At 36.9% G+C, this 26788-nt stretch overlaps 1 protein-coding gene across 4 annotated transcripts in view; it reads right to left on the bottom strand.

The window, feature by feature from the left end:
- FNIP2 (folliculin interacting protein 2) overlaps positions 1 to 26788 on the bottom strand; it is an 80142-nt gene that overhangs the window by 10877 nt on the left and 42477 nt on the right. For 3 of the 4 annotated variants that reach the window (XM_088132712.1, XM_088132713.1, XM_088132711.1), the window contains exons 6-14: positions 26214 to 26308; positions 23458 to 23529; positions 19966 to 20086; positions 17384 to 17585; positions 16042 to 16130; positions 8066 to 8212; positions 7810 to 7979; positions 4496 to 5729; positions 136 to 292 (exon numbers count right to left, since the gene is read on the bottom strand). In XM_088132712.1, the coding sequence (XP_087988838.1) occupies positions 136 to 292; positions 4496 to 5729; positions 7810 to 7979; positions 8066 to 8212; positions 16042 to 16130; positions 17384 to 17585; positions 19966 to 20086; positions 23458 to 23529; positions 26214 to 26308 (2287 nt within the window). Of the gene's footprint in view, positions 1 to 135; positions 293 to 4495; positions 5730 to 7809; positions 7980 to 8065; positions 8213 to 16041; positions 16131 to 17383; positions 17586 to 19965; positions 20087 to 23457; positions 23530 to 25994; positions 26085 to 26213; positions 26309 to 26788 lie in introns of all 4 variants that reach the window. The other variant, XM_088132714.1, reaches the window with a different exon arrangement.

A 26788-nucleotide genomic window follows, 5' to 3' on the forward strand; every position in this document is an offset into this window, starting at 1 on the left:
ATATTCTAAACATTATTATTAAAGCTTCCTGCCTATTCTGCTTAATCAGCAGCATTTTCAAATCTCTTCATTTCTGCCAGTCTCTGCCTACATTAATGTTTGTTAAGCTTTTTGCACAGAAATGTACAGACTTACATTTATGGCATGATTCAACTCAGCTGATAAATGTTGCTTAAGTTGTTCATCAGAACTTATTCCATGCAGCACTAGATCAGGCATATAAGAGGTACAATATCCCCCAAAAAGTGACCTTCCAAAATGTATCATGCTTCGACTGCTGACCGTGCAGGATCTGAAATACAAGAATTTGCTGTTACTGAACACATCTAGGGCTTTACAAAAAATATTAAAATGATCAGTGTGGGCAGTTATGTTGGCAAGACTGTACCATGATCTGAATGGATGACATTATTTGCTTTGTTTTTCAAGATTACAACTCAAGAACGATATAAATGTAACAGTTGCTCCTTAGCTTGCAAACTTCTGTAACATATTACTGAATCTTTCTCACTGAAAACTGAATAACACAATTTAATAGAAATCTAATGACTCAAACAATGGCACTCCAAAGTTAAGTCAGATCCAGCCTACATGGATCACCACAACTATGAACAATATTTATGTGTGTACACGAAAGCTGCCTGAAGTAATTCCACTGTATAATGAGATTTGATCATAGAAGTAGATTCAAAGATCATGTGAGAACATGGTTATTTGAAAATTACCTGAAAAGCTCATCCTCTGCTATCTTCTTTGCAGTGGGAGGCTAATGATTTATTTAAAACAATTAGACAAATTTCCCACATTACATAATTGCATCCCATTACGATTATATACTTTCAAATATATTTCAGTTTCTGAGTTAGTAACAATGGAATCTCTGTATCTATCTTCATAGCCTATTAAACAGGCCATAAATCCAAGAAAGTTATCCCCATTTTTATAGTGAAATTGTTTAACAGGATCACTTCAGAACTCTGTTGCAGAACATAAAAACTTGTTTTAAATATGGAAACATTATAAAAACATCTATCTGAAACAGACTTATGAAAGGTTATGCCACAACAATTTAGCTGAACACAGTCTCCCCCCATATACACATACATACAAACATGCACAATTACATACCTACAGAATAATTTACTTTGTTAGCATTTTTTTTTTTTGGTCAAACAAATTACATTCAGACAACAAAATCTTACATATGATATAATAATAAATTAAAACTAATTTTAAAAGTATTTATTTTAATAAATATTATTTTAATAATAAAAACAAGGGATCCTGAGTGTGTGTCTGTAAACTGCATATACTTCCTAGTTATTAGTATGTGGGCAATATTATGTTGGCTTGGAAAGTTGTTTCCAGATTAGAGATATTAGTTTGTGCAGAATATTATGAGGATGCTTGGGGTAAAACTGAGCTTTGGTTACACTATGGCCTACTAGTCAAAATGCACTAAACTGATTAGTACTGACCTTACCTTTAGAAGGAAGTGCGGCACGTGGCACAAATACAATGAAGGCTGGTAACCTAGTATACACTTTAACTTACTACGAAGTATTTCGTGAAAGCCTCAACTGACCAAAGCCTTGAAGTTGATGCCCATAAGCATCTGGTGATGATCATGACATATGGAAGACTGGATCATGAAATACAGGAGGAGATAATAGTAACATGTGGGAATTAACAAATGAAATGCAAAAAGGAAAAATAGGTATATATACTGGGACTTTGAAAATACAGGTAGTACCCAGGTTAAGAAGGCCCAGGGTACAGATGACCCATAGTTAAGAGTGGAGCCTACTGTAGCAAAATTTGTGTTAAATACACAATGATTCGAGTTAAATACATAATGATTACACAATACTACTTATATAGTATTATACAATAATACTGTTCTGGGTTACATGTAAATTCGACTTAAGGACAGACCTTGGGAATAGAACTTATTCTTAAACTGGGAACTACCTGTAAAATAAAGAAGGATGTAATGAAAATGAATTAAGGTAGAACCTTGAGGAGTAGAGTTGATAAATACATGTAGGGAAGTGATGGTGTAGATTTAATTATAAATGAAAAACTTAAATGTATATCAGAAAATATGAATTGGTATCTTGGCTGTTATAGGTAGATATGAAAGTAGGAATTCATAGATGACAATTGAATATGATACTTTTGGTAAAATTGCTCAACATTTTAAAATCCAAGAGAAAATACATTCTGTTACATAACATGAGTGGATTGGGGGAAATTTGATGAGAATATAGAAAAAGGTATCGACCATCCAGAGAGCCAATAATCAATGAGAATGATGACTGATGGAGATCTCCTTAGAAAAAATGATTTTGAATAAATGGTATATGTTTGTTCATATATACACATGGCAAAGGTATTAATATAAATCTAGAAGTATGACTGATTTGACTGCTTCTGATGAAAGACTGAGAAAATTAGTGAAGGGTACAAGACAGATGAGAGATCCAAATATGAGAGAGACCATTTTTTGGTAGTCTGAAAAGTAGATCTTGAAAAAAACGGACATGGGAAAAATTGTAAAGAAATAAGAATGAAAGTAGCATGACTGCAGGAGGAGGAAGTGTGAGTCCTATTTGAAGAAGTATTAGAAGGCCAATTAATTTCCCAACAGAATAAGTGGCTATAAGGGGAAAAGATGTGGAAGCTATTCAGAACAGAGTGAAAAGAATAATATTACAAAAGGCTAAAGAGCAGTATTGGGTTATGCTAGTGGGAAGTATGAAAAGCAAACCATGTCATGGTGGAACAAAGAAGTGAAAGAGACTGTGGATGAAAAAAATGCATATATGATAATGATTGCTATATGAAGGAGAAAGTAGCAAGAGTTCATGCAAAACCCACAGGGGGATTAGGTTGTTATGCATGCCTGAAAGCATTGGGCAAAATCCTGATTTAAAAAGTAGAAGAGAAAAAACTGGGAAGTGCAGTGCAGCTTAATGCTGGCTGGAGGGGCATGCAGACCAGACCAGGTTTTCGATCTTCAGCAGGTCATGGCCAAATGTATGAAAAGGAGAAATTTAATTATGTGTCTATTAGAGAAATATGATATGATAAATAGGCTTGAATTATTGAATATTTTATGTTAATATATAGTTGAAGGTTGACTACTGAATGTGATAAGCATGCTGTATGATGAAAGCAAAACATGAATAACAATAAATAAAATGCTTAGCAAATCATTTAATAATATGCAAAAATAAGGCAGGTACATATGATGTCCCTTTGTTTAATGTATTTATGGATTAATGTATAAGAAATTTTTAGGATGATGGTAAGAGGTATTTTGGTTGGGGTCATAATGTATGCTTATTTTTGTACACAGATTATACTACATTTTTGCCTGAAAACCTGAATGATTTGCAGAGAGTATTAGATACATTGTATGATGCAATTCAGAATATGGATGTATAAACTAATGTATCAAAGACCATGGTAGTTGGGCTTGACAGGGAAGATGGAATGAATGATCCCAAACAGCAAAAAACTAGTAGTTGAATTTATGTTATCTTGATATAATGTTAATGAAAATGGGAACGTGCATAGAATAATTTTAAGATGTGCAAATGCTGATAGCAAATGGCTAAAACACATTGGTTGTGATGAATTAACCTTGCTGAAATAAGTGTAAATGTCTGTGTATAGGAGCATGCTCTATTATGAGGCAGTGATGGTTGGGTATGTCAGGAGAAACAAAAGTCAGTTGAATGTAGGGGGAATAGGATGATGTACCTATGCAATATATGTGATAATATAAGGGATAGTCAAGAATAATTGGGAGCTGAATAAATGTGGATCAAACACAAAAGTGAATGGCCAATATGAAAGAAGTATGTTGATCCGGTTTGGTCATATAGACAGAATGAATGAAGATCAAAACAAAAATGTGAAAGAAAACTGAATGTATCAAGAGGAAAGAGAAAGAAGTGAATAGTTGAAGAAACAAAAGGCAGTGTATGAATTTGTGTATGGACGTAGTGGAAGAAGGATAGAAAGGTATAGTGAATTATATTGGTATAAAACAATTTTAGCAATTTCCTTTTCTTTTTCTTCATGCCTTTCAATTTCTTTGGCTTACTATTTCTTCCTTCTTTTTTGCATTCAATACAAAGTTTCTTCTCCAGAAAGGAAATAACAATGATGGGGTATGCATACATGTAAAAGTAATAACAATGCGTACAAATTCTCACTACGCTATTAGTATTAGTACATATAAAAAATTGTGGCTAGGTTAGTTGGGTAAATGCAGCCTTTCCCAAGCTAAAGATTTAAATTTAAGATTCCACTGTTCTGGCTAGGAATCAGTGGAATTAAAGTCAAACATTCTGGGAAAGCATTAAGCTGGAGATGATAGGCTACATATTCCATCAGACTACCCAATAACTATCTCAGAACAGTGCAAAAAGCTAAAACTAAAACAACCCTCAGAAGTTCTGATTATTATTATTTTTTCCTTTACCTTGGCAAGGCAAGTTCCACTTCTAAAAGTTCTTCAGGTCTACAGTTAACAGAGATGACTGACTGCTCATCTGGAATGTACGTGCAACCTTCATCATCACTCTCTCCAAGAGCACTATCAGAACTTTCGTTTCTAGGAATGTCCTCTTCCATTCTACAATGGTGTTTGCTTTCAATATCCCCACAGGGGATGCTCTTAGTAACTGCTTGGCCAGACCTCTGTACATCAATGGAACGTCCTGAATCACAGTCAAGAGAATTTCCTTCAAAGTTTTCACAACTTGTACTATAAACTTGATCTAGTTTTCCCAGGTTTACAGTTCTGATTTTTCTATCAGGAATGGCAGACTGTGGAACTGACAGCAGCCAAGGTGCACTTGATATTTGTGTTTCACTAACTTTCTGGCTAGTACAGGCTTTAAGACATAAGTCAGATTTCTCTTGTGGGGTCCTAGATGTTATATGTACCGGACTTGATAGGGCACATAGAGGTTTAGTTTTACTCCTGCGTTTCTCCATAGTTTTGTTTACTTCCGTTCTTTGGCTTTCAGAATCAGATTCTGGTGAGGTGGAGCTTCCAATCTGGAAGGTAACCTTTTCCAATTGAGAATACATCTGGGCAATCTTCTTGGGATGTGGAACAGCTGCCAAGTTGTGAAACAACTGTCCCGTTACACTGTGCTGCTTGCCCTCATTCATTCTTGCAGTTAAATCCTCTAATTTATCATGCCTTCCACATATGGGTTCTGAATTGGCTACAGCTTTCCCCTTTTTAACTTCCCCTACAATTCCTTTTGGGGAACCAACTCTGGAGAAGCAAGGGGATGCTTCAGAACTGCATCCAGCATTCAGCCTCTCATGCTTGCCCTTGAAGCAGGCAGATTCAAAGCAGCCCTCATATTTCCCAGTAGCAGCAGCAGCAGCAGCAGCATCACTATCACTCTTTTGAGGCAGGACAGGCGGTACAAGAGCAGGTTCGTTTTGAATTGTGACAACCACATAATCGGATTCTTCAACTTCTCCCTTTTCTAGTGTTGTCATAATTTTGCTACCATTCACAGCTTGCTCTCCTCTGCCAACCTGCCCATTCCAGATCAGGTGATTCTCTTGCAACTCAGAGCACCGTAAGAAATATGTGAGGACATAGAGTATGCGCTGAACAAAATCCTTATGTTTTCCAACAATTACTGTCCTTGTCATTCTGACTGGTGAACCTACAGCACCATATAAATCACCTAAATAAATATAGTGAACAAAGAAAAAAATTAATTGATATGGGTCAAAGCAATGCCAAAAATCCGATGTATTAGTTTAACTTATCTAGAAAGGAACAACCAAAGTCAGCACTAAGGTTTTAAACATTGTAATAATAATTACCCCACCTTAAATGACAAACGAAAGCTCAATAAAATGATCCACTTTAGGAACCCACTTTTACTCTATTCATTTCTGTAGAAGAACATGAACTCTCAACAGAATTTAATTTTTTAAAAACAATTTTTGCCAGATTATGCAAAGGACTGTAATTCAAAAGAATCTGAAAACTCATATCTCACAGATAGGGCAACAGGGACAAGACAGCTAAAATCAGTTGTCAGTATAGCTATTATGGTAACAATTCCCAACATAGTATTCAATTAAAAAGCACCATGAGATTAAGATCCTGCTAAAACATAGCCCTCTGATTTAAATACTAATACTGTAGCATAAGCTGTGAAATTGAGTTTGAAAGTTCTGAACAATTCTATTTATCTAGAAATGTTGGAAATTGAAATGTATTTGATATCCATACATTTTAGGTAACTTATAATTGTGCTACACAATTTTAGATTATTTACAGAACAAAATTGAATACTTGTCAGGTATAATGACTGGTTCTACTGTTTGATTGTTGCACAGAAACATCCTTTCACTCTACTTCTATCGGCATAACAATTGGATGCTTGGTCCAGTTTGGGGAAGTGGGGGAGGTAAATTAAGTAATATGACTTCCAATTTGGGATCCAAATGACCTAATGTATATATCACAATGCTTTTACTGGACTCTGGGATAATGTTTGTTTGTTTGTTTATTAAATGTATATGCCGCCCATCTCCCCCAGAGAGTGAATCTGGGCACTTCTCAATTAAAATCCAAAACAGTGAAAACAATAAAAATATAAATATCCATGTTAAAATAACTAATAACAATCTTATATAAAAAGCCTATATACAATTCAAGATGATGGGGGGAGCAGTATCGATCATCCCACCAGCCAATTCCAACAATGCGAGCCCCCATCAGTCCCCCAGGCCATCTGGCATAGCTAGGTTTTCACACTTTTTCCAAAGACCAGGAGAGTGGGGGCGGCCAGGTGGTAAGCTGTTCCACAGGGTGGGGGCCACGGCAGAAAAGGCCCTCTTCCTAGACCCCACCAGCCGAAATTCCTTGACTGGTGGAGTCTGCAACATGCCCCTTCTGCCAGACCAAATGGGGCAGGTGGATATAACGGGAGCGAGACGGCTCCTCAGATAACCTGGTCCTGTGCCATGAAGGGCTTTCAAGGTAATTCAACACCTTGAATTGGACACGGAAGCAAATCGGCAAACATGTAAACAATGTAAAGTGTTATTACAATCTATGGCATTTATGAGATTCAGATTATGTCTCTTTCATGAAAATATGCTTTCATAATTTCATTATTACAGGTGTCAAAGAGAAAATAAAACCCACTTTTGTAGTGTGCAAACTATTCAGTAACCACTAGAGGGCATGCATCATGATAGTAACAATACATCTCACAAGACAAAATTTCCCTTTAATAACTTTATGACCGCAAGGAGCAAGCCATTATGTTTGATACTAGACATTTGAATCTTGTTTACAAAAATAATTAGTCTGGAAAAAAGTGATCTATAATTGCTCAGTGGATTTTTTAATGATCTTTTGGAATATCACTTATAATAATCAGTTATTATAGGGTATATGCATTATCCACTTTAAAAGGATTATCAAACCAAAAAGTCTGTACCTTGCAATCAGAAGGCCTGAATGTATGTATGTATGTATGTATGTATGTATGTATGTATATTCTTATGGCCGATTCTATTTATTTTTAATGTTGCCTCTTATCATGAATGTTTCATGGATTTTTAAAATTGATTTCTACCATTAATATTATATCTGTTAACTGCTGGAAGTCCTTTAGGATTTGGTGGTATAAAAGTTAAAATAAATAAGTTAAGTTCATGCATATGAGCATGTATCTATCCCCAGAAAAGACCTTCATTGTCTATCAAGTCATCTTGAGTTTAGATTTGAAGCTTTGCACTGACCAAGCTGTGCCCAAAGTGGATTGTAGGGATGTGATTTTGCCAGCATGTTCACAGATGAGGAGGCATGCTTCTCAGAGAAAGCCCTGATGGGGAGATGATCAACTGGCATCACAGTAGGGACCCAGGCCAAGTGATAGGTTAACACTGCTGTTAACAGAGCAGCAAGAAACCTATGAAAACAAGAGGCAGAAACAAAATTAGATTTCTGCAGTAAACTTCCCTAACTAGAGGAGCAACAAGAAGCAAGGTTACTTACTGGTTTTTGCTGCTCTGTTCTATCAAAGCAGCAAATTCCTTGAGAAAGTGCTGGCATAACAGATTCTTTTCTGAAGCACAGGACATCATAGTAAGCCATACAGGTTCTGCAATCCTTGGAACTGTGTATAAATTCCATATTGCAGTTCTACCAAAAGAAAAGGATCCTGTTAGCTTAAACGAGTGCAAATGGTTCAAAATTAAAAACGTTTTGCCCGTAATGGGGGAGACAACCAGTGCTGCTGCTGTTTCGTCTTGATCCATTCACTTTTCCTTTGTATATTTGTTTTTCTATTTATCCTCACTCATTCTCTCTATATACCCAAAACACCTCAATGTACTTCTCTCATATTGGTCATTCATTTTTCAAGTTTTGTATTTGCATGTTAATTTAAGTTGACTGAAGCTTTATATTCTTGCCAAGGTACTAATTCTCTTTCAACTCTAGTAGTTTCCCTCCTTGCACCAGAGGTACATTTTGTGTTCATCAGGGTAGAAAGCCAGTCTGATCTGGTGGTTTTGGAGATGCAGCAATGCAAATTCAGTAGATGTCTTTGAGCCAGTTGCTATGTCTCAGCCCAATCTACCTCAAAAAGCAGTTGCTGAACAGAAAATTATAGGAAGTACTATGGATGTTGCCTGGAGCTCCTGAAGGAAAGGTGGGATATAAACCGTTTTTTAACAGTACAGTGGTACCTCGGGATACGAACTTAATCCGTTCCGTGACTCTGGGCGTATCCCGAGTTGGTCGTAACCCGAAGCAAAATTTCCCATAGGGTTCAATGTAAATCCGGTTAATCCGTTCTGCCCTCCGAATTTGGTCGCAAATTTCCCCATAGGGTTCAATGTAAATCCGGTTAATCCGTTCCGCCCTCCGCCCAAATTTGGTCGCAACCCGAGGCAATTTCCCCATAAGGTTCAATGTAAAGTACAATCCGTTCTGAAACATATGCATTTTATTTTTACACCACAAAAACATGAAAAACAGTGCAACTGGCACAGCATGAAGAGGGAGAATGGGGTGGGGAGGCAGTTATTGGTTGGAGGGAGGGTCCCCTTCAGGGGTTTCCTCTCTTCTTTGCCTCTTAGCTGCAGGCTCAGTTCTGGGGAAAAACCTGTCTAAAGTCTGTTGTTTTTTCCTGCGCTGCATAACCCTCCGGAAATGAGAGAACACGTTATCGTTCATAAGATTCAGCACTCTGCTTGTCACAGTTCTGTTGGGGTGGTGCTTCTCAATGAAATCCTGGCACTCATTCCATTTTTCCATGATGGACTTGATCGCATCACAGCTCACCTCCTCCCCCTCCTCCTCTTCCTCAGTGGAATGCTCCTCACCCAGCGCCTTCTGTTGCTCACTCTGGAGCTGAGCAAGTTCTTCTGTGGTCAGCTCCTCCTTATGGTCCTCAACAAGCTCCTCTATGTCTGCATCATCCACAATCAGACCCATGCTCTTGCCCATGGACACAATCTCCTCCACTACCTCTGCATCAGACCCTTCACACTCATGTCCAGCAACACATTCTGGCCACAGTTTCCTCCAGGCGGAGTTTAAGGTCCGGCAGGTGACATCTTCCCAGGCTTTGTCAATGAGGCTGATGCAGTGGAGGACATTGAAATGTTTTTTCCAAAACTCTTTGAGAGTCAAGGATGTTTCTTCGGTGACATTGAAACACCTGGTGAAGAGCGCTTTTGTGTACAACTTCTTGAAGTTGCAGATCACTTGCTGGTCCATGGGCTGCAGAAGAGGTGTCGTGTTGGGGGGGAGGAACCTGACCTTTATGAAGTCGTACTCGGCGTCCATGTCATCCACCAAGGCTGGAGGGTGTGCCGGGGCATTGTCCATCAGGAGAAGGCACCTTTCAGGCAGCTGGTTCTCAGACAGGTATTTTTTAACGCTGGGTGCGAACACCTCGTGCAGCCATTCCATGAACAACTGCCTTGTGACTCATGCTCTCGCATTGGCCCTCCACATGACAGGCAGTCTGGCCTTGTTCACATTGTGCTCCCTGAATGCACGAGGGGTCTGGGAATGGTACACAAGTAGCGGCTTAATCTTCAGGTCGCCGCTTGCATTCGCACACAGCAAAAGGGTCAATCTGTCCTTCATGGGCTTGTGCCCTGGCAGTGCCTTTTCCTCCTGCGTGATGTAGGTTCTCTTTGGCATCTTCTTCCAGAAGAGCCCTGTCTCGTCGCAGTTGAACACTTGCTCAGCGACGTACCCTTCCGCCTTCATGAAGTCCTCAAATTCTTTCTTGTAGGCTTCTGCAGCAGCCTTGTCAGAACTGGAAGCCTCACCATGTCTTGCCACACTGTGGATGCCACTTCTCTTTCGGAATTTCTCAAACCAGCCTCTGCTGGCTTTAAATTCCTCACTTGCTGCGCTGGTAGAGGGGTTTGTCTGCAGCAAATCACTGTGCAGCTTCCTGGCTTTCTCGCAGATCATAGCCTCACTCACGCTATCACCTGCCAGCTGTTTCTCATTCAGCCACACCAACAACAGCTTTTCCACCTCTTCCAGCACTGGTGTCCTCTGCCTCGTTAAGATTGACACTCCTTTTGCCACATCAGCTCCTCTGATGGCATCTTTATTCTTGAGAATAGTCGAGATGGTCGACTTCGCCATCTTGTACTCTGAGGCCAGATCAGTCACACGAATGCCACGATCGTGCTTTTCTATAATTTCCTTCTTCAGCTCGATTGTCACTTTTCTCTTCAGAGCCTTACTCCCGCCAAGCCTGCTCTGCATTTTCTTTGGAGCCATGCTAACACACACACCAAAAACCTTCGCAAAACACCGCCAAACACACCACAAGCCTCACCGAACGTCTCCTTGCTACCGCGACCTCGCCCACAGGAAGCCGCGACCGCGTGGCAGCAGGGAAAATGGCCACGGATCCGGTTCGTATGTCGAGGCGAGTTCGTAACCAGAGGTAAAATTTTCCTGCCGAAGCTGGTCGTAACCCGAAACGTTCGTTAGTAGAGGCGTTCGTATCCCGAGGTACCACTGTAATTTTATTAAAGATTACAATTACAACAGTAAAAAATAATACAAACTAAAAAAAAAGAAAAGAAAAAAAAGAAAAAAGGTGCAGAAAAGAAAAAACAAAAAATAGAGAAATATAAAATAAAAAAAATTAGAATATTGTAAAGAAAAATATATTAAAAAGTGACTTCCCCCTTCATTACAAATATAAACATTTTTTAGTAACTTATTACCTTCTCTTAAAATTCAGCAAATGATTTCTTCTTCCCATTTCCCATCTCTTACCTATCCTTAAAGCCTCATCATTTCAGTCCTGAAGTCGGCAAAAGTCCACCAAGGCTTATCACAGATAACAATATATCTATTTTAACACTGATCAAATAAACCAACTTTATATTCCTTCCTTTTACTTCTAACAATCTTGATCTTTAGTCCCTTCAAATAATGTTCTAGAACTTCATTTCTTTTCATGTTTTCTTTGTCCCTTCTCACAAAATTCTTCAAAAGTTCAACAAGCCTCTTTTGTAAATCCAATATAGAAAAATTATCAAGGTCACTCTTAGTGTGTTATTTGTATGTCCCTTTTAATTATTAAGACCTCACTGATTTCTTTTGTATGTCCAGTGTAACATCTTTTTCCATGTCATTCTTGTAGTATGTCATTTTTAAATCCACTTTCAAATCAGTCAGGTAAAACCTGTTCTTCTTCCATAACATCTTTTAACATGGTCTATCTATAAAGGCAGACACTCTTAAAATTAACTTCTGGGTCCACTGTTCAAAAATATCCTTCAGTATGTCCAATGTTAAAATATTTTGCTTCATTCTGTAAGTTGAGTGAGTGTTCTTCTCCTTTAATTATAAAATTTAATTCCTTCTAGTGTCCAATTTTTAAAGTCTTATCTTATTATGTTTTTTTTTAATCAATACAAAAGCATTTTCCCATGGGAAGGATTCTTTATAATTAATTTCAAAATCTTATTTCAAATTTATCTGGACCCTTAGTCCATTTGTAACTTTCCAAATCAAGTTTTTAATGATCCTTTTGCTGTTTATTAAAAAAAAAATTTTTTTTTTAAAGTTCTTAAACATGTAGTTACAACTTTCTTTCGCTAAGGATTGAAGGAAACTCACTTGGTGCTGTAAAATTTGTTGATCCAAAGGTTCCTAATAGCTGAAAAGCAGTTAACAAGCAATTTCTGAAAGTAATTAGAAAAGGAAATATGCAAACTTAGTGTCCTTTCAAAGGCACTGACTGTGGTTTGAACGAGATGGCCCTTGTCTCCCAGAGCTCTAAACCCACTGGAGACTGCTGTCTTGTAGTCTCCTTGCAAGGAGCAGCAGTCTGGACCACTTGTGGGCAATCTCAATTCCTCTCCTTGTCTGGAGAGGAATTATCAAAGAGCCAGTTTACTCGCTGGCTCTTCATTCTGCTGCAGTCATCGGCTCCACTTTTCACAGAGCTGTCTTCAGTCCACCATTTCTTCCCCAGAAGTCTCAGAAATGTAGGATATAAATCTAATCAGCAGTGTGCTGACATGAAAAACCACAACTACCCAGCTGCAAGTTATTGCTATTAAAGTTATTGAAGAATTTCTAACCAAATATTTAGTCACAGATGCTACTGGCCTCTACTTTACACAGCTGTATACCACTGATTTCTGGGACCAGAATGGCCTAGCTAAGGGCTTAGCGCATGCTGGCTAGGAAATTCTCGGAGCTGAAGTTCACACTTCTTAAACTTGCCAAGTTTGAAAAACACTGTTGGGGAGAATCTCTGTGATAAAAATGAATGTTTTGCCTAGAATGATGTTTCTGTTTCAGAGAATACCTGTTTTGACAACTGATGTACCATTTAAACAATGGCAAAAAGATATATCTAAATTTGTATGGCAAGAGAAAAACAACATGAGTTAAAGTGTTGCAAGATGCACAAGAAAGAGGAGGACTGGATTTATCAGATTTGAAATTGTATTTTGCAGCTTGTTGCTTGGTTTGGATGAAAAAAATGGATGTTGCTGAGAAACAAGAGACTTTTAGAATTAGAAAGTCATGATATGAGGTTTGGATGGCATGGATATTTATGGTACGATAAAGTTAAAATTAAAGTGGATTTAAAAAATCATTTTATTAGACATGCCATATTGAGAATATGGAATAGATATAAACCCAGGTTGTGCCTGAAAACACTTCTGTGGATCTCAGCTCAAGAAGCATTCCACAGAAGAGAAACAGCAGGCAAAGACAAATGGTTGTCGTACTAGGAATTACTGGAAAACCATCAAGGGGAATTTAACATTAAATCAAGAGAGCAACTAATAGCAGATGGATATAAATGTCAGTGGTTTTCACATTTACAGTTATCAGAAAGATTCAGAATGGGCAAAACGACTTATGGTATGGAGCAAAGCAAGACAGAATTTGAAGTATAATTGTGCATCAATGATGAACATGTAATTGCTAAAATGTATAAACTTTGAAATTGGAAACAGAGGAAGAACAGGTTAAAGAATGTATGATAAAGTGGGCTAAGAATTTTGGTTATAACATACAAATGGATCAATGGAAAAATATGGAGTCAAAATGGTTGATATTTACATTTATGTTATGATCTTAAAGAGAATTTTCAAAAAATGATGTATCGTTGGTACATGATGCCAGAGAAATTATCGAATGTATAAAGGCACTTCATATGTATGTTGGAAATGTGAATAACATGAAGGGACATTCTATCATGCTTGGTGGACATGTAAAAAAGCTAAAAAAAATTGGACTCAAATACATACACTGATACAGATGTTTTTAAAGATTAATATTCAGTTGAAGCCAGAACTTTTCCTTTTAGGATTGATGGATACAAAGTTAGAAAAGAATCATGGAAGATTATTTCAATATATGTTTACTGTGGTGAGATTACCACATACACAGAGATGGAAAGATTCAGCACTACCCACTATGGAGGAATGGTTGGTGAAATTGACAGATCCTACTGAGATGGATAAACTGACTTCCTTAATTGTAAAAAAGACAATATCTACATTTATTGGTGTCTGGAAACCCCTTATGGACTTTTTGCATAAAACCAAAAAAAAATGAACTTGTGATTTATGGTTTGACAATTAGACAGGATAGATTATAGAAAGAAGAGAGTCTTTCTCTATAACTTATAACTGCAGTTATAAGTACAATTATATTTTAACCTCTCCAACTTTAGAGAGAGAGGTTAAAATATAATTGTACTTATAACTGCTGTGAAGAATATCAGAAGCCATTTCTTTATGTCTATGTATCTTTCTTTATATCGTGTTCTTTTTTCTCTAATTCCGTCTATTTTCTTTTATCGCACTTTTAGCTTTTTCTTTTTTTCCTTTCTTTTTCACTCTCTGTTCTAATTTAGTTTGTTATAGTTAATATTGTTCTTAAAACTTTTAATATAAAATATACACACACACACATATGTATGTATGTGTGTGTGTGTGTGTGTATGTGTGTATATATATATATAGAGAGAGAGAGAGAGAGAAAGAGAGAGAGAGAGATACATACACACACCTACATATACACACATACACATATAAAAAGAAAAATACTGGCTTAGAGTATATAAAGCCAGGAAACATTCTTGACATTGATGGAGCAATATTGAAGTATTTATCATAGTATAAATAAATAATGGAGTATTCTTATTATAATCTACAAACAAACATGTATTTAAAGAATAGCGGCTTTAAGTTTTATAAAAAAAACAATTTTCTAACCAATTTGTACAATTTAGGGTTATGCCTTAGATTAAACACAGATTTGTGTCTACACATGCAGCATCAGAGGAAATGGGAGCATCTGGCAGACTCCAAAAAGGCTAAATAGAATTGGACTTGGCTAATACTTGGATGGGAGACCATTACAAAATCCCAGGTCTGTAGGTAAACAATCCTTCTGTACTGCCACTAGGTAAACAGCATGGACATTTCCATGAAATCATCAGGAGTTGAAGTCAACAAGACAGATTTACTTTTTTCTTTAACTCCTATTTTATCCTGCTATATTGTAAAGTTATGGATGTTCTACCATGGGTAAAGGCAGTGATGTGCTAATAGAGATTTAACAACTAACTCTGACAGCACCATTGCTGCCACTGCGCCACTAGCTGCCAAGCAGCTGATCACGTCCTAGGCACTGGGGCTCAGCTCTGCTTTCAATTCCTGAAAATTTAACAATCAGCTCCCATCAGCTAGTACAAGCTGGCTCCAGAACACCACTGAGTAAAGGACTGTGTTTCTGAATTGCAGGTTTATTTGTGTGTGTTTAAGGAATAGAAATGACATCACCATCCCATAAATGAGCATCCAGAAATGACCTTTTGCCTCTTTCAGAAAATAATGTTGCACATAAGACCATTTCTAGAATAAGTTAGCCTAAAGGATCTGAAGGGAAAGAGAAGGCAGAGGTCAACAAATGAAAGTAGGAATTCTCTATTTATTATAGACTGTGTTAGAGAAATCAAGTTTAACAGAAAAAACATATTCATCCTTAATATCTGCACTATGAATGTGTAGTTTCAACGGAGGGTGATTCAAATGATCTCCACCAAAATTTACATGAATACAGTTCAGATCATATCACATCATATTTCACTAGGCAAAAGCTTTGAATACAAGGTGTCTAAACATTTACTTGATAGAAAAGTTTAAAATGGTTTCTTTTCTTTTCCCCTCCTACATTCTTTATTTACAAAAAAAGTATATGCTCATTACTAATGGTGCTAATATTCCTCAGGTTATATATGTAATGTACAAATACAAAACTTTTTTTAAAAAAACTCAACTGTAGCAAAGAGAAAGCATAGGCATACAGAAAACTCAGATAGGTTAGTACAAGGACAAAAATGAAAAAAAAAAAATCCACATCTGGGTTGTGATCCAGATGAACCTTAAGAATAAATGCAAATCTATACCTTGACTGTCCCTATATAATTTGATGTAACAGTAACTCACCTAAATTCATCCAATGCATCCATAACACGGCTAATGTAAACTTGCACTCTTTGGTTTGTTTCTGCTATTTTTCTACATGTGATCATGGCCTTGGGGGGAAAAAATAATAATGGGTTTAAAAATAAAGACAAAGGCGATTCTTTCCAGATGTATATTAAAAAGCTTAGAAAAAGGTCAAGTGTTGGAACCAAGCTTGGTATACAGGCTTTTACACTTTCTTCTTCCTAGTATTTGCCTACAAAAAAAAAAAGGTAAAGGCAACCTAAGGCTCCAACTGAAACTCATTTTTTGCCATTTCTAGAGCCCTTCTGACCATTTTGAGGCAGAAAGTATCCAAAAACTGTGGAAATATGCCACAGTGAGAAAAACCTAGAAAATTTCACCCCTGCCTACGAATATGATACAGCCCCAACTAGTCTGCATCATTCCCTTACCCATCTCAGTACAGCCCTTATTACCTTCTCCCTCCCAGAAGAAGAAGAAGAAGAAGAAGAAGAAGAAGAAGAAGAAGAAGAAGAAGAAGAAGAAGAAGAAGAAGAAGAAGAAGAAGAAGAAGAAGAAGAAGAAGAAGAAGAAGAAGAAGAAGAAGAAGAAGAAGAAGAAGAAGAGGAGGAGGAGGAGGAGGAGGAGGAGGAGGAGGTGGAGGAGGAGGAGGAGGAGGAGGAGGAGGAGGAGGAGGAGGAGGAGGAGGAGGAGAAAAAAAAGTCAAGTAAAGCATTTGTCACCTAAAGGTAGACAATCAGGTAGATGTGCTGAAAACTATGTTCAGGAAGGTACCACATGCCATGGAACCAAATAAAAAGGCTTTAGATAAACCTCAGTGAAAGGGAAAACAGTAGGTCTTATTTAAAAGCAAGGAGGAATGCTGGATGCAAAGCAAACCTCCTTCAGAATTATCACTTACATATTGTATCAAAGCACAAGGAGGGCTATGTCACCCAGCCCCAGCCCAGACATGGCATGTTTCACTGACCTGTTCTTTAATGGCCACATGTACAATGCACCCATCTAGAACAAGTAAATGTTTTCATGTACAGCTGCTTTCACATAATCTAGAAATCTGCTTGCACAGGGTTATTGAGGGTTATGCATGTACAGGTAATTCTATGTTCAAAACCTTCTCTCTCTCAGCCACTTGAACTATATTCACAGCATTCAGGAAGTACAAGAAAAATAGATATTGAAATTCTTAGAAAGAGAATAGTTTGTGGTAACTCAACATATGAACTTCTGAAGAGGAATTTAGTCACAAAACTCCCCAGAGACCTCCTAATACATTATCTCTCATTCCAACCCATTTAGAGGTTATAAACACAGAAACTAAATTTGTTCACTGCTTTACCATTTCAATTGCGCTTTTCAGCTTGCCCATATGTGATTCAAATAAGAGGAAATGAGAGAAGAAGAAATCCTGGAAATTTCTCTGGGCCTCTTCTTTCTCAGGAAGGGTGAAAATGATGCTGATGGCAATTTTCTTCCTTCGAATCAATGCAGGATTGAGTCCACAGCTTTCATCTGCCATGCTGAACGTTTCTTCAATTGACCTATCAGAGAAGAAAGTTACATTATGTGTTCAGCTACCAACAAATGTTTGAAGTATTTTAGTTGATGCCTAGTGGGGTGATACCTTCAGAAAATCCATTCAGTCAAACAGAACTGGGTTCATATGTCATGATAAGCCATTATTTGTCTTAGACATGATCATTCAACAAGCCACAAAGACTAGATTCCACAAATCCTATTAAGCCAAAACTAAACAAATCACATTGTAGCTGGAACTATCTCAGCCCCGTGAACACTTCAGTCAATTTCAACGTTTCAGCTTATTTCATCCTATACCCTTTTCAATATCCTCAGCAGAATTATTTTCTTCTTTTTAATAGCAGGGAAGAAATGGTAACCTGATCCCCATTGCTCGCCTAATGAATGGTCAATGGGGAAAAAACAATGGGGCTCCTAGGATCGAGAGGAGGACAGCTGATGCCTTCTCCACTTCTCCTTTAAATAAATAACCTTTCTTAAGATAGAAACACAATTTAGATGTTTATATCAAGTTCACAAATAGAGGAGGATATTTTTTTCTTTTTCATTTTTTAGAACTCTTACCTATTCGCTCATACACACTATCAGTTTGTATCTTGAGACTACAGGAAAACATTTTACAGCAAGAAACATTTTATCATGATTGCCCTGGGGTCTATGTTGAATGTAGATCAAAATCATTTTAAAACCTTTGCAATTCTGTATATCTGATTATAACTGCCAATGGAAACCAATGAGACTTACACGTATTAAAATGAATGTTATTATTAAAAATACAGTGTAATCACAGTTTAAGAAGACATCAACATACTGTGATTTGCTTTAAAAGCTTATTCAAAAAAAAATTACTGCATTTTATATTTTCCTATAGACAGGCTTGCCTACTAAATTCCTCTAAACTGGTTATACAGCATTTTAATCTGCAATTCCTGATAGGATGATAAAAGCAGAGCTAAGACTCTTAACTTTGAACAAGGGATTTCAAATAAATTGATCCACAATGAATAGCAGTTCTACCTAAACAAGTGATATGACTGCAGTGAATACTGGTATTATTTCCCTGCTTTAATCAAGTTATTTTCAGTTGAGTTCAGACTTCTTCCACTAACTCATAGAAGATTCCAAGACAGCGTTTGCGTCTCAATACATGATTCAACTAATGACAGGCTAAACGTATTTCAATTGTGGGTTGAACCTACCAGGAATATAATAGCAAAACCTTCATAGTAATTAGGTGTTAAGTAATTAGATGTTAAGCACATGAAGCAACATGCAAATATATCTCAATAAAGGAATGTGGAGGTTTCTTCTAGTATTCAGGAAGCAATTAGTGGTATTTCTTCTCCAATTAGATAGTTCATAGAATCATAGGGTTGGAAAGGAGGTCTTTTGAGGTCTCATAATCTAATTACCTGCCCAGAGCAAGAATCTCATTTCATCCCAAACAGCTGTTCAACCTTTTCTTGAAAACCTTCAGTGATAGAGCATCTACAACCCCAGGAGGCAGGCTGTTTCACTGCTTAGTCACTCTTATGATCAGCAAATTCTTTCTTATTTTAAATCTGAATCTCCCTCTATAAAGCTTCCACCCAAGTTGTTTACCCCTTACATAAACTTAACCCCTTATGTATTTCATTCCTTATGTATCTTCAAACCCCTTAAATACATAAAGTTAACTCCTTATGTATTTCATTCCTTATGTATCTTTAAACCTGGTTGGTTTCCTGTGTGCCAGTCAAGCATTACCAACTAGTTTCAAGACGTAACAACTTCAATGACCAACTAGGTCATCTGAAGGTCTATTATTTAAATAATTCTGTTATTAACTGCACCCACTCGTCTCTATAACCAGAGCCTGGTAGTCACTGTCAACACATTTATCCACAGCATCTTGTGCTCAAGGCTACACTGACCCTAAATCGGTATAGTGAGAATACTTGCTGAAGCTCCAGAAGCATTGTATCCTCTGATCCTATTATAGGCTCTATCTTATCTAGATGAAGCTCTCCCACTATACAGTGGTCCAATTCCTTAAAAAATAGAAAGGCAGCTTTACACTACTGAACTACAATGACATAAACATATAGCGTATATTGAGGGGCTAAGAATTTCATCTTTTCCTCTGCCACCCTTTTCTTTCAGGATGGACTGCTCTTCAGAGTAAACCTGCACATTTTAGCCAATATATGTGAACCTTCATGAAAGCTCATTTAACAAGACAGATATGAAGGGGAAAGTTAAATGTATGGTAACTGTTAACTGTGTTGGTTTAGATCAATCCACATCTGTGAATGCCCATAACAGTTACATCTGTTTATTTTTTAGCCTGCAAATGTAAACTACATACATCTGCATTACAAGAATATATTTATGTTAACCTACCTTCTAGGTATGATGCCATTCTCCAAGCTTGTTGTTTGACTTCGAAGCCAGCGGCGTTGGTAACTAGTAGAAGAGGAGCTGGGAGATGGTAATGGAGTCATCAAAAGACTACTCAAGGATGCTGTCAACAAAGCAAAAAGATGTCAGTATTTTCAGACTGTAATTTCTTCTGACCTTGAAGGAGTTTGACCCACACTCTATTATAGATAGCCTATAAAATATATATATATATATATATATATATTTATATTTACAGGCTGAAAATAAGAGACGGACAGACAGAAAGAACTGATTACTTATCTATAAATGCAGTTCTTTGAGTGGATTCTGTGAATTTATGCACATGGATTAGGCACCAGGGACTAAACATCCAGGAAATATAGCAAAGTTTCTGAAAGAATTCAAGGTCTAAAATATAGCCAATATTATATCCTGATTTAAATGAAAACTAGGGAAGGGAGGAAATATTTTAATGGAGGACTACTTTGTCATTATGAAAAATGATAGGCAATCTCTTCAAAAGGCACACAGCCAATGTTACAGCTACCAAAACAGCTATTTCTATGAAAGGAGTTGAATAAGAGCCCTCATCAGGAGCTCAAACACTCTTGGCATCAGCATAGGGAAAACAAGGGAGATGTTCCATGCTGGAAGTGGAAGTTAATTTGGAGGATAGAAATCTGTTAGGCCATTCATAAAGTGCTTAATGAAGGGGTGGAAAAAAGAGAATTCCTCAAGAAATTAAGACATACTGAAGCCCACCTTCACTCTTGGGACCAGGAAATATCTATAGAAAAAGGCAGGAATAAGGAACATACTCAATTGCCTCTTTTTGCTGCAGGAGGTCATTTCTTGACAGCACTGAAGGTATCTTAGAATCTAGCAAGCAGATTGGTGTAGGTTAGACCAACATTCAGGGCAGTAACTCTGGGAAAACATCAAAAGAATCTAGAAGTTATAGAGGACCACATACCTTGAAAATAATGGAGGTGATCCTGAACTATTGGTACTGGGAGCACATCAAGGCCAGCAGTGCTGCTCTGACCCTTCAGGTTTGTGCAATGACAGTGTCACAATGGAAAAAGAGCCATGGAGATAGGGCAGTAAACCCTCTCCATTTCAAATATATACACCTGATGTATTTGGTTGAAGCAAAACCACAAGTAGTACTGAAAAGAAACTAAGTTGCTATAGAGTTCACTTGTAGTCTGTTGAGCAAAGCTTATGAACCCTATCCAGTCTTATTGCTAAACAGAATATCCTCATAAAAGGAAGATCTTCTATACTTGTCTTGGCTTCTTGAAAGACCAGTAGAACAGAGCCATATGTGGTGATACAAGTTAATAGAGAAATGTAACTCTGGGTACTGAACTGGTTGCATGACAAACTGACTTTAATTTTTGCTTAGCAAAAAAGTTGCTTCTATCTGAAAGACATGGACTATTTACCTCTTGTCTTCTGGCAAATGAAAGAGAAGAGAGACCTTCTCCCACAGAAACTGATGGTATGCCATTCAAGATTCACAATTTGCGATGTGGAGGGAATGAGGTCCTGAAGAATAAAGTTTGTATCCAAGAGTCTAATCTGCAACTCTCTTTATCTGCTGGTGCACAGTACTGTTGATGATGAGAACCAGATTGTGATGTTTCAGTTATAATGGTGTACAGAGTGCAGTGCTGAAATAAAAAGAGGTATTCCCCTTCTTTCACTATACAGAGTCTCTCAATGCAGTAAGAAGTCAATGGCACCCAGCCTCTTTTTTGTGAGTAGAGAGGATTTTGATCAGTGTCTCAAAACAACAAATAAGTCTCCTGCCAGTCCTGGGATATAATCTCAAGCTTAGAATTAGGGAGCTGCAATAGCTTTAAAGTCAGCTGTCTTTAGAGCTCATTGCCAGAGTGATTTGCAAACAGGAAGAGTGACTGGAGCAAGTCTGCTTGGTAAATGGCGGACAGTCCTTTATGTCCATTCGAAGATTGAATTTGCTCCTGCAAAGTAGGCACTTGCAAAATGAGACTCTTTAGGGTCCATCAGGCCAAAGGTCAAATTCCTGCAACGAGGGGGGAAAAACCCAACTCCTTGCAGATCCAGAAGACTTAATAATAAGAACAGTAATGTTTAAAAAAGGAAAAAGAATAGTAGTAGCAAGACACCTAGCATTAAAAAAAGAAATGGGAATAAGAGAATCTCAACAAGCACAAGGATGAATGTGCTATTGCTGTGACAGTCTGAAACAGATTCCATGGAGGTCAGCAGTACTTGTGCCTTTCTGCATTGTACGTATGGATGGAGATCCTGTCAAACACTCTTAAGTTCTAAAAGGTTTTGAAAGGGTCTTGCACAGATTATGCATAACCCATATGTGTGAATCAGAGACCATAATAAAAACAAGAAACAAATAACCCCTCCCCAAAGTTTCATTTTAAGTACAGCTGCAATATAGAAACTCATCACAACAAATTAATAGCTTTTTAATGTCAATATTGCATTTATACAAGAAAAGAGTTATTCTTATTTAACTATTCAGTTATCTTGTTGTGGTAATTTAAAACCCTTCATGGCACAGGACGAGGTTATGTGAGGAGCTGTCTTGCCCCGTTATATCCGCCCACCCCAATCAGTCTGGCAGAAGGGGCATGTTGCAGACCTCACCAGGCAAAGAATTTCAGCTGGCGGGGTCTAAGAAGAGGGCCTTTTCTGCCATGGCCCCCACCCTGTAGAACTGCTTACCACCTGAGGTACAGCCGCCCCGCTTTCCTGGCCTTTGGAAAAAGTGTGAAAACCTAGCTATGCCAATGGCCTGGGGGCCTGATGGGTTCACACTGGTGGAATTGGCTGGTGGAATGATCAATACTGCTCTCCCCCATCTTCTTGAATTGTATATAGGTTTTTTATATAGAATTATTAGTTATTTTAATATGGATATTTATATTTTTATTGTTTTTATTGTTTTGGATTTTAATTGTAAGACACCCAGAATCAACCTCTGGGGAAGACAGGTGGCATATAAATTAAACCAACCAACCAACAAACAAACAAATAAATTCTGGGAGTTATAGTAAGTTAGTAACAATTAAACCTATATGCATTGCAGTAAGAGGAGAAAATTACTATAAAGATAACGTACAACCCTATTTTGCCTTATGCTGAAAATTTTCTCTTATAGTAACTAAGAACCTGAAGGTGGCATGGTGATGACACATTTATCTTAAAATCAGTAACTTGGGAATAGCAATAAATCAAGATTGGCAAGTATCAACAATGAGTTTGGAAGGTATTTAATAGTGGACATAAATAAAAAAATCAAGATTTTTTTTGTCTATTAACAAAGTGATGAGCAAATATTTCCATTTCTAACTATATTATCAGTATTCAGAGGAAGAAATGTATGAGTTTCATTTCAAATAAAACTAAATCTGGATGTACTGGGTAATATTTCATTACAATGTTTTTAATTATATAGCTGAAAGGAACAAAGAAAAGGATAACTACCTGATCGAGCAATGCCACTGTCTCTGTCTTCATTCTGACCCCGACTGGGCATGTCAACAGGTGTGCTGTGTGCTGAATTGTTAAAAATAGCAAGGTTAAAGCAGGTGTCCTAGTTATTTGTTTTCCAAAGTGACTTCCTACTAGCAGTTGGATTCAAGAGTATTATTTTTAAAGCTCCAGAACAATGGTTCAGGCTGATCTATTAAGTAGCTAAAAATACATGAAAAGTTATTTACAATAGTAAGAAGAGGTATTTGAAACAACATCATATTTATTATGTTCACACATTATCCTAGGCCATGGTTTACTTAGCCAGGATTAATTGAATAAACCACAACTGGCTGCATTTCCATAACTATGCTATAACCCAGAGTTAACAAACAACAATGGCAGGGTCTGCACATCACATTAAGCAAAAACCAAACAAACTATATTATGACTTAGCATAATGTATGAACCCAACAATTGTTTTAAAGTATTCCATATGGTTCTTTTATCCAAACCATAAATTGAGGGGCAGGGACTAAAACTCTGTTCAAGAGTCATCTTTCTCCCTGCAGCATCAAATTACAGTATTTGTGCTCTGTTGACTTGCTTCAATAACCTTTTCCTTCCTTATGGGTAGAAAGGAAGAAAACAAACACAGAATTACTAATTTCAATGCCTATGGTCTCTCAAAGTTGTTTGGAGTAATTGGGGGGCATTCACCTCCAGTGAATTTCAAATTTCACAATTGCTTTGACAGTGTAAACCATGCAAATTTCATATACCAGGTATCCTCAGATATATTTTCATGGAATGATCATTAAGCATGGGAATCTGGCTACTAGTCATGGTGGCAATATATTACTTTTACTATTGTCTCACAATAGGGAATATCAGCAGGAAAGCGCAATTGTACTTATCTACGTAGCCTACACTTTGGCATTTGTGGTTAACTACTGCAGGAATAGTCTTTGGTCTGATCCAACACAACTGAAACATGCATCTCCCTTGTTGTCAGCCACATTTTAGAACAACAAACATACACCACTTTCAGGATTCACTGAGTTTTTGGTACATAACATGAAAGCATGGCCCTTAAGGCAAAACATCATCACTGTTTTTTTGCTACTTTCTGCCTTGTTCAACATTTGCAAATATAACTTATGTGAACATCACTCCTTGTTACAAAACTGCCAAACATTTTATTTGCAACAATTAACATTACAAAACACTGTGAAAATATTTTTTTAAAAACTTAAAAACAAAACAGAACAAAAGGATAGCTAATTTTCAAAAGCCACAAACAACTGGATTTGTTCTGTTAATGGTCAATCCCTTTAAAAACAAAAAACAAAAACAAAACACCATAAATTCTGGGCTGAGAATCAACAGAGAGAAAACAGCTTTAGGTACACGACTCTGGATTTCTGCTTCTGATGAGGATAATACATTGATTTTGCATAAATACAATGGTAGGCTGAACATACTTTAAATTTGCTTTCATATAATATTGAACTCGAAAACCTATCAATGCAGACATTTATCCAAAAGTTCATACTTAGAATCAATTACTCTGTTCAATTTATCAACTTATCTACAAGGAATACTGTTTGGAAGGAATTGTGACAATTTGCACTGTTCTATAAATACTTTAATGTGGTGTTTTTAATAAATAATTTCTCTGAAAATCCTTATGCTTTTACAAAAGTTGCAAGGTTGAAAAATATAATTAAAACTGAAAACAAAGGCACTACGGTACTTAAAAGAATTAAGATATTTCTTATAGCATAACCTTTCATGTAAGGGTTTGTATGTAACTTTTTATTTATAACCTACGAAACATTTTTGTGCAGAGAAAATTATTTAAATTAAGTTCAACATTCTAGATAATGTAGAATGATAGCACACATTCACTCAACAACTATTTTCAAACGGCTTGTGGTTCAGTAATTAATGCTAGCAGAGCAGCAAGTTGCAACAGCACATGAAAGTAATATTCATATAAGTATAAACCAATATTAAAGAGATTACTCTGATTTAGAGAGCATGTAAGATTTCTGATCCTTCTAAGATTAAGTCATGCTTCTATGATATAGTTCATCCACTTTCAAAACGTTATTCTTTATTAAATTCACTTGAGCTCATCCAGTGATTTTTTTTTAATCTGAAGCAAGGCAGTGGGAATCACAGAGAAAGAAAGTGAGGCAAATAAATACACTAGCATTATTATATGTGCAAGAAAGAACAACTTCAAAAGATTAACCTGGAAAAAATGACTCCTCTCAAAACTGGAAAGGTACAATTATTAGCACCAAAGATGTGCTATTTCACAGAAAAATACTACTGATGAAACAATTCAGTTAACACAGCCCAATATTTTAAGATGTTAATCATTAGAGGCACTCATTTGTAATTTTATTCAATAATAAAAATGAGGATCAATTAGGCCATTCTACTTATAGAGAGCAGTTATTGATCCGATGGCAACAGATATTACAGCATCTCAAAGTATAGATAGTTTCATCATGCTGTACTCAACATTGCACACAAACTTGCAAAGAAAGAAGCACTCTGGATGAGCCAGAAAGGCCCTCCTTCAGGTATACCATGCAGCAACTTGTTGCTACATGGCTGTGACACACCTAAAGAGAGCAATATGGGAAATATACAGATCAAGGATTAGACGAGCCTGCAATGTGAGGAACTAGCTGAAGGCTATGATCCATGCAGACACCCCTGCTCAATTGCTAATTTTAGTTCAATATATTTACCTAGATTACTTCCATTCCGACAATGGCCCAAACCATTTGGATGTAAATTCAGCCTTGATGGATCTTGATTGATGTATTCAAAACTACCTTGCAAGCTTGAAAAAGAAAAGTCCATCCAAGAAAGGTATTAAAAATTCATCAAAACTTAAATTGCCAAAGAAAATTTTTCTCCACTAATCCTAATTAGAAAAATAGATGGCTTTGTAAGATTTCTATTATCCAGATTACCACCTCCACATTCCCCTATGTGAAAAATAAAAATAAAAATCTAAGCAACAGTATCAATTGTGTGCAAAGACCATTCTTACTGTACTTTATCTAAATTTAGTATTTTTTACCTGGAGTTCTCTACTATAAGATATGGGCTAAATCCTCTCAATTTATTATTGATCCATGTGGAATGGCACAGTTGCTTAGTGGAAATAAATCAAAAACTGTCTAAGCAAAGAATGCAGTGGTTGATTTTGGCTCAAACACAGCCATATAAATATCTCACAGGTTTTTTTCCCCTACCTGTTTCTTTTGGATTCAGCTGATTCTCAAAGCCTAATTTTAATCCTCTGTGTTTCTTTATC

This window comes from Python bivittatus, unplaced genomic scaffold (genome assembly GCF_059951505.1).
Source record: "Python bivittatus isolate LINGU-HERP-01145 unplaced genomic scaffold, Pbiv_v1 ctg000070_np1212, whole genome shotgun sequence".
In the NCBI taxonomy this organism is placed as follows: Eukaryota; Metazoa; Chordata; class Lepidosauria; order Squamata; family Pythonidae; genus Python; species Python bivittatus.